This window comes from Colobus angolensis, unplaced genomic scaffold (genome assembly GCF_000951035.1).
Source record: "Colobus angolensis palliatus isolate OR3802 unplaced genomic scaffold, Cang.pa_1.0 Scaffold629, whole genome shotgun sequence".
NCBI classification, from domain to species: domain Eukaryota; kingdom Metazoa; phylum Chordata; class Mammalia; order Primates; family Cercopithecidae; genus Colobus; species Colobus angolensis.
In genome coordinates, this window is record NW_012119921.1 from 85,293 (window position 1) to 94,195 (window position 8,903).

Consider the following 8,903-nt stretch of genomic DNA (forward strand, 5'->3'; position numbering starts at 1 on the left):
TAGCTGGGCGTGGTGGCACATGCCTGTAATCCCAGCGACTCAGGAGGCTGAGGCAGGAGAATAGCTTGAACCAGGGAGCTGGAGGTCACAGTGAGCCAAGATCGCCCTACTGCACTGCAGCCTGGCGACAGAGCAAGACTCTTGTTTCTAAAAAAAAAAATAATAATAATAGATAAATAAATAAGAAAAAAGAAAAATCCTATATCTATTAGCAGTCACTCCCCATTTCCCACCAACCATTACAGCCCTAGACAATCCCTAATCTATTTTTGTCTTTATAGATTGGCTTACTTTGGATATTTCATATAAATGCAATCATATAATATATAGCCTTTTTTTGCCTAGCATGTTTTTTGTTTGTTTGTTTGTTTTGTTTTGCTGAAGACTATTCCAATGAATGGATCCATTACATTTTACTTATCAGTTGATAGAATTTGGGTTCTTTCTACTTTTTGGCTATTATGAACAGTGCTGCTATCAACACTGATATACAAGTCTCTGTGTAGATGTGTGTTTTCATGTCTCTTGGGTATTGCTGGGAATTGCTGGGCCATATGGAAACTCTATTTTTAACATTTTGAGGAACTGCCAAACTGTTTTCCACAGTGGTAGCATCATTTTACATTTCCACGGCAATGTTTGAGGGTCCCCATTTCTTCTCCCTGATGCTTGTTACTGTCTTTTTGTTTTTATAGCCATCCTAGGGGATGTGAAGTGGTATGCCATTGTGTCTTTCTTTAAATGATGTGGTAAAATATACATAACATAAAATTTGCCATTTTATAGGTGCTCAGTGAGCAATGTTAAAAATAATTTTGCCATTTAAACAATTTCAAGTGTACAATTCAATTGAATTAGGTACATTCACAATGGATGTAACCATTCCTACTGTCTATTTTCAGAACATGTTCATCATCCCAAACAGAAATTCTGTACTCATTAAACAATAACTCCCCATTTCCCCATTTCCAGGTAGCCTCTATTCTCCTTTCTGTCCCTATGAATTTGCCCATTCTGGGTACCTTGTGCAAGTGGAATCAGGAATACACTAATATACAATACTTGCCCTTTTTTCAAGGTTCATCCATGTTGCAGTGTGTATCAGAATTTCACAATTTTCAAGGCCAAATAATATTTCATTGTACGTATATATCACATTTTGTTTATCCATTCACCTGTTGGACATCTGGGTTGTTTGTACCTTTTGGCTATTGTAAATAATGCTGCTACAAACATTGGTATACAGGCCGGGCACGGTGGCTCACGCCTATAATCCCTGCACTTTGGGAGGCCGAGGCAGGTGGATAACGAGGTCAGGAGGTGGAGACCAGCCTGGCTAACATGGTGAAACCCATCTCTACTAAAAATACAAAAACTTAGCCGGGCGTGGTGGCAGGCACCTGTAGTTCCAGCTACTCGGGAGGCTGAGGCAGGAGAATGGCACGAACCCATGAGGTGGAGCTTGCAGTGAGCTGAGATTGCACCACTGCACTCCAGCCTGGGAGACAAAGCGAGACTCCATCTCAGAAAAAATAAAATAAAATTGGTATACAAGTATCTGTTTGAATCCCTATTTTCAGTTCCTTGGGTATACACCAAGAGTGGAATTGCTGGATCATGTGATAACTGTATGTTTAACATTTTGTTTTCCACAGTGGCTGTACCATTTCACGTTCCCATCAACGGAGAGAGAGAGAGGGAGGGAAATGTGTAGTTTAATGACAGGGATATGGTCTGCATTATTAGACTATCTTCTCTTTGGGAACATCATAGAGTATACTTACACAAACACAGATGGTATATACGTTTTTATTTATATATATTTTTTCATATGGAAAACCAAATGTCCCAGCACCATTACTATCAGTCATTTCCCCAACTTAATATGCAATGCCAATATCAAGTGCCATGTGTCAGGTTTCTACATATACTCCATTATAATCTATGGCACCACCATCGTATACGTGATCTGTTGTTAACCAAAACATCGTGTGGCATATGACAATGACATATATGTCACCCTAATGAGTGGGAAGTGGTACCTCATGGTGGTTTTGGTCTTCATGTGCTTATTCGTCCATCTGTATATCTTCTCTGGACAGATGTCTATTCAGGTCATTTATTCATTTTAAAATTGGGTTATTTGAGGTTGTTTTTTATTATTGAGTTGTAAGAGTTATTCTGGGTATAAGTCCCTTATCAGTACATGATTTAAAATGTCTTTCCCATTCTGTGGGTTGTCATTTCACTTTCTTGATGGTGTGTTTTGAGGCACAAACATTTTGTGAAATTTTAATTCCAATCTATTGTGTTGCTGTGCTTTTGGTGTATCTAAGAAGCCATCGCCTAATCAGAGGTCATAAAGACTTACTCCTGTTTTTCCTTCTAAGTGTATTGTAGTTTTCTTGCTTACATTTAGGTCTCAGATTTACTTTGGGTGAACTTTTCTATGTGATGTGAGATAGGGGTCCACACTCACTCTTTCGCATGTGACTATCCAGTTATTCCACAACCATTTGTTGAAAAGACTATATGCTTTGCCCATTGAATGGTCTTGGCCCCTGTGTTGAAAATTAATTGGCCATAAATATAAGGGTTTATTTCTGAACTCTCAATTTTATTAAGTTGATTGATGTGTTTATCTTTGTGCCAGTATAACATAGCTTTGATTATTATACCTTTGTAGAAGTTCTGAAATCAGGAAGTATGAGTCTTCCAAATTTGTTCTTTTTTCGAGATTGTTTTGGCTATTTTGGGTAGGTCCCCTGCCGTGCAGAAGAGTTAAACATAGCAAGCATAACTGTTTATGCTTTGAAAGGCCTTCCTGTAGACTCTTGGGTGGCCTCGAGAAACGTAGCTTTCTGATAACTGTGCTCACTATGCCTAAACTGTTAACACAAACAATATGCTTTCTGCAGAACACCCGTTCTCCCGCTGGTAGTCTGACATTTTGGTACAGCCTAGGCAGAGTGTGCCTACATGCTGTGCAGAAGGTGCCCCAATAAGAATCCTGAGCACTGAATTTCTAATGAACTTCATTATAAAAGACCGCTGGGTTTTGTCAAATTTTGTTCTTCACATCTATTCAGATGATCATTTGCTTTGTATTCTACTCATGTGGTGTATGACATTGACTTTCATACGTCGAACCAATCTTACATTCCTGGGATTAACCCCACTTAGTCATGGTGTTTAACACTTTGCTAGTATTTCGTTGAGAATTTTTGTTTCTGTGTTTGTGAGATATTGGTTAGTAGTTTTCTTTTCTTGTGATGTCTTTGGTTTTGGTGGCAGCGTAATACTTGCCTCATACAATATGTTGGGAAACGGTTCCTCTCAGTTTTTTTTGCAAGAGTTGGTGAAGGGCTGGTATTAATTCCTCTTTGATAAAATTCACTAGGTTATTTTTTCAAAGATGTTTAAAATGAGAGAAATATCTTTTACATTTAGTCACTTACTTTTCTCCCTACTCTGCTACTTTGTGCGGATCTGTATTTCCATTTGTATCATGTTCCTTTTGTATGCAGAGCTTACTTATTCTATTTATTTAAGAGTTAGGGTCTCACTCTCACACAGGCTGGAATGCAGCATGCAGTCACTACTCACTGCAGCCTCAAACTCCTGGACTTAAGCCATCTTCCCACTTCAGCCTGCCAAGTAGTTGGGAGTACAGGTGTGCCACCACACTCAGCTAATTAAAAAAAAAATTTTTTTTTAGATACAGGCTAGTTATGTTGCCAACACACCTAGCTAATTTAATTTAATTTTTTTTTTTTTTTTTTTAAGATACAGGCTGTGTTGCTCAGGCTGGTGTTGAAGTGCCCATAAGCAATCCTCCTGCCTTAGCCTCTCAAATAGCTGGGATTACAGGCAGCAGCCACTGTCTATAAGCATCTGAAGAGCTTACTCTAATATTTCTCAGAGTGCAAATTTGTTTGTGATGAATTCCCTCAGCTTTTGTCTGAAAAGGTTTTTAGCATTTTTTGGATATTATACCATTGACTTGCAGTTTCTGACAAAATGTTGCTATAATTCTGAACTTTGTTCCTCAGTATGTGATGTGCCTTTTTGTGCATAATGCTTTTATGATTTTCTCTTCTGGGGCCGGGTGCAGTGGCTCATGCCTGTAATCCCAGCACTTTGGGAGGCCAATGCGGGTGGATCACTTGACGTCAGGAGCTGAGACCAGCCTGGTCAACCTGATGAAATCCCGTCTCTACTAAAAATATTTTTAAAAAGTTGGGTGTGGTGGTACATGTCTGTAATCCCAGCAACTCGGGAGCCTGAGGCAGGAGAATCGCTTGAACCCAGGAGATGGAGGTTGCAGTGAGCCAAGATTGCGCCACTGCACTCCAAGCCTAGGTGACAGAGCAAGTGTCTCAAAAAAAAAAAAAAAAAATCATCTTTTTCAGTAATTTGATCATGATCTGCCTTGGTGTGACTTTCTTTAGGTTTATTCTCCCTCTGATTCATTGACTTTCTTGAATTTGTGGATTCATAGTTTCATCGAATTTGGGAAAATTTTCACCTATTATTTCTTCACATAAATTTCTGTTATCCCCCCTTTCTCCTTTCCTTCTGGACTCCATGTGCACATACACTAGACTGTCTGGTATATTTCTACAGAGAACTGATTCTCTTCATTTTTTTCATTTCATTTTGAATTATTTATATGGCTACGTTTTTATGTCTATTGATCTTTTCTTCTAGTGTCTACTCTGCTATTAGTTGATTTTTCATTTCATACATCTTATTCTTCTTCTTTATAAATTCCATTCAGGTATTTTTGCTATCTTTCATTCCACTCTGCAGCATGTTCATGTTTTCCTTTTCATCTTTGAGTATATTTGTAGTAGCTCTTTTAAGAGTTTTCACTTCTTTCCTGAACTGTCATTTCTGGGCCCTTTCCTACTGACTGATTTTTCTCCTGGTTATGGGTCACAATTTCCTGCTTCTATGTATATCCAATACAATTTTATTGGATGCTTGATATTTTGAATTTTGCACAGGTAACTGTTGGATTGTTTTCTTTAGAGTGTTTTGCCTTTTCAGGAACTTTTGGATGGCTGATCAAGTAGCCTCTGTTCTAGAATTAATTTAGCCATACTTCTAACGTGTGGTCATTCTAGGTTCCCTACTAAATGCCCCTTATAGTTGATAATGCCTCTACACTCTAGCTAGAAGGAATGTGAATTCTTTTCCATAGTGAGCTCAAGGAAATGTTCATCATACAGATCCCTACTATTCTTTCATGGGAAGTTATTCTTGCCTGGCCTCATAGGGTTTCATGCTGTATATATTCAGATTATTCAACCAAAGAATCAAGGAGGGGACTTCTATGCAAGTTTTTCTTTTATTTGCATAGCTCTGTTCCTTGCAGGACTCAGCCCTGCAAATTCTAGCTGCCTTGGCCTCCTTGAGCCATGGTCTCTGGCTCAACTCTGTGGAATCATTAGACTCATGTCTTACAGCCTGGTGACACTTCCATGCAATAAGCCAGAGTGGTCTGTTCAGTGACCACAGTACTGCAACGCCTGCCAACCAGTGTCTGAAAATAGTGGCTCATGTATTTTGTCCAGTTCCTAGTTGCTTACAGCGGGAGCATATCCTGGGCTGTATTTCCCCTGCATGGTCAGCAGCGCACCTCCATTGAGTCTGCATGTGTTTAATCTGATGGCTCTGTTGGCTGGCCTCTGTTACAGGTTGTAAGTATAGCCGCCTGTACGGCTATACTGTGTCGTGTGGCAGGATTGAGCTAGCTCTAAAGCTGACTCCCTCTTCTCACTCCCTGCCTTTTGTCCCTTACCTTTGCAGAAAAGGTGTGAGCGGTACTGGGCCCAGGAGCAGGAGCCAGTGCAGACTGGGGTTTTCTGCATCACTCTGGTGAGCTGTGGGAGGTTTCAAGGAAGATTCCCAGGGTGGAAAGGCTTTGGGTTGGGCCTAAAAGGATGAATGACTTAACCCACAGTCCACTTACACTGCAGGAAACCCTCTGGTGTCAGCCTGCAAATACTTAGAACTTAATATAGGGATAGCCTTTGCTTTTTTATTTTGGCTACAATCACAGTTATCTCTGTCATGTAAATGTGTCTGGTTAGGTTCTTGGAAGTCTTCTCTTACCATTTCAAAAGAGCTTGGGGGAACTCTCAAGTCATACATACCATTAGTACTTAATAAATACAATAAAAGTTTCAGTTTAGAAAATAATCTCTTTTCACTGCAAAAGGCCTTGTGTTTTTATAATAGTTCCTCTTTTTCTCCTGTGTCAAATGTTTCCTTAATGAAAGCTTTGGGGAAGTTTGGGCTATATGATTTTTTTTTTTTTTTTTTTTGAAACGGAGTCTAGCTCTGTCACCCAGGCTGGATTGCAGTGGCGCGATCTCCGCTCACTGCAAGCTCCGCCGCCTCACGGGTTCACACCATTCTCCTGCCTCAGCCTCCTGAGTAGCTGGGACTACAGGCGCCCGCCACCACGCCCAGCTAATTTTTTTGTATTTTTTAGTAGAGACGGGGTTTCACTGTGTTAGCCAGGATGGTCTCCATCTCCTGACTTCATGATCCACCCGCCTTGGCCTCCCAAAGTGCTGGGATTACAGGCGTGAGCCACCGCCCCCGGCCGGGCTATGTGAATTTTTAAAATGTTTTCTGTATTTGCTTTTTTAATGAGGAATGCTTTGCTTTCTATAAATGTCTTTTGGTACCTGTGATCTTTGTTCTCCCTCTTCTTACTTGCCCCACCCCCCCTTACTCAGATAAAGAAGTGGCTGAATGAGGACATCATGCTGAGGACCCTCAAGGTCACATTCCAGAAGGTACTGTGACAAGGAAGGAGGAGGCAAAGGGGCTCCTGAAAGGGGAGAGATTTCCTCCCCTGTAAAAATGGGCATCATACTAGTACCCACCTCCTCAGTTATTCTCTGGTAGATATAAATGGAAGATGCCTAGAAGTGGGCCTGGTGTATAGTAGGTACCCAATTAATGCTTTTTTTTTTTCTAAGTCTTTTGCTCATCTTTTTCTGTGTTTCAGGAGTCCCGTTCTGTGTCCCAGCTACAGTATATGTCCTGGCCAAACCGTGGGGTCCCCAGCAGTCCTGACCACATGCTTGCCATGGTGGAGGAAGCCCGTCGCCTCCAGGGATCTGGCCCTGAACCCCTCTGTGTCCACTGCAGGTTCTGGAAATGGGCTTCAGGAGGGTCTGGTGAGGCAGAGGGGACAGGGCAGGGAGGGGAATGCAGGGCATGGGGCTAGTCTTGTAGTCTGAGTGCTTACTTTGAGAAACCTTGCTCGCCTCCATGGACTGTAATTGTGAGCACTTATTCAGCATAGACTCAGCTGGGGAATAAGCACACAGCTGCTGCTCAACAAAATGTAAGTGATTAAAAAGGTTTTCCTTGCTCAGATATAATCTGGAGATTCTGGGAATCAAGAGGCTCCACAAGGGATCCATTAGGACCCTCACCCCCATCCCCAAATGCCCTGTCTAAAAGGGGTTGTGGTCAGGACCTGACCAGGCATGCTCTGATTCTCTTGTCAGTGCGGGCTGTGGGCGAACAGGTGTCCTGTGCACCGTGGATTATGTGAGGCAGCTGCTCCTGACCCAGGTACGATGCAGGCATCCTGTGTGTGCAGTGTGCTGCCCATGACCTCGTGTCCTGCTCAAGTGCCTTGTCTGTCTGCCCCAGATGATCCCACCTGACTTCAGCCTCTTTGATGTGGTCCTTGAGATGAGGAAGCAGCGGCCTGCGGCCGTGCAGACAGAGGTGAACGCTGGGTCTCCTGATCTTCAGGGACAGTGGCCCACTGCTGTCATTCCCTGCCTTCCCTTCCTGATGGTCCCTCACCCCAACAGGAGCAGTACAGGTTCCTGTACCACACGGTGGCCCAGATGTTCTGCTCCACGCTCCAGAATGCCAGCCTCCACTACCAGAACATCAAAGACGTACAGAGGCCCCTTTCCCACTCTCCTGTCCACCATCAGCACCCTCAGAGACCAGGACCCCAAGCAGGGTCCAGCCCCCGGGACTCCTGGGAGCGGGCACTGACTATGACATCCACCTGTGCCCTCCTCCGGGCATCCTTATCAGGCTCTCCCGTCTTAAGCTTTCTCCCAGAGCCCCGTGAGAGGCCTGGCCAGCTTCCTCCCTCAGGAGCCTCCCCTCCTGTTTTTCCTCAGAATTGTGCCCCACTCTACAAGGATGCCCTCTTACTCCAGACTCCCCAGGCACTTCTCGCCATACCCCGCCCACCAGGAGGGGTCCTCAGGTACCCGGCTCCATTCCCACATTCTTCCCTACCCAATTTCTCAGGCTAACCCCTTCCTCATCCTTGGAACACCAGTCCGTTCCTCGTTCACTTCGCCAAGTGCTCTCTGGCCCTTTCTTTAAATTGAGCCCTGGGAACGCACTCCAAGATGATTCATTCATCACAGTGGTCCCCTTGCCTCTGCCTCTAAGGCTTGCCCTGCCTTCTGAGTTAGGATCCTCCAATGAAACCTTAATTCAGGTAGCTCACGCCTGTAATCCCAGCACTCAGGGAGGCCAAGGAGGGTGGATCACTTGAGGCCAGTTGGAGACCAGCCTGGTTAACACGGTGAAACCCTGTCTCTACTAAAAACACAAAAATTAGCCAGGCATGCTGGCGGGAGCCTATAGTCCCAGCTACTTCGGAGGCTGAGGCAGGAGAGTCCCAGAAGGTGGAGGTTGCAGTAAACGGAGATTGCACCACAGCAGTCCAGCCTGGGCGACGGAGCTAGATCCTGTCTCAAAAAGCAACAAAAAACAATTCAGCAAATAATTCTAGATGCCGCCCTCTTGTCAGGCTGCACGTTGAGTGCTGCGGGCATGGGATTGAGCCGCCTTCGCACGGAGACTTAAGGCTCTTGTCCTCGCGGCCATCCTTTCCT

General features: G+C 43.6%; 1 protein-coding gene across 1 annotated transcript in view; it reads left to right on the plus strand.

Annotated features, from left to right (window-relative positions):
- LOC105527499 (tyrosine-protein phosphatase non-receptor type 18) overlaps positions 1 to 8,312 on the plus strand; it is a 12,317-nt gene extending 4,005 nt beyond the window's left edge. The window contains exons 5-11 of the mRNA XM_011963817.1: positions 5,815 to 5,883; positions 6,753 to 6,812; positions 7,028 to 7,170; positions 7,536 to 7,602; positions 7,684 to 7,761; positions 7,851 to 7,940; positions 8,175 to 8,312. Of these exons, the coding sequence (XP_011819207.1) occupies positions 5,815 to 5,883; positions 6,753 to 6,812; positions 7,028 to 7,170; positions 7,536 to 7,602; positions 7,684 to 7,761; positions 7,851 to 7,940; positions 8,175 to 8,312 (645 nt within the window). The remainder of the gene's footprint in view (positions 1 to 5,814; positions 5,884 to 6,752; positions 6,813 to 7,027; positions 7,171 to 7,535; positions 7,603 to 7,683; positions 7,762 to 7,850; positions 7,941 to 8,174) is intronic.
- The last annotated feature ends 591 nt before the right edge of the window (positions 8,313 to 8,903 follow it).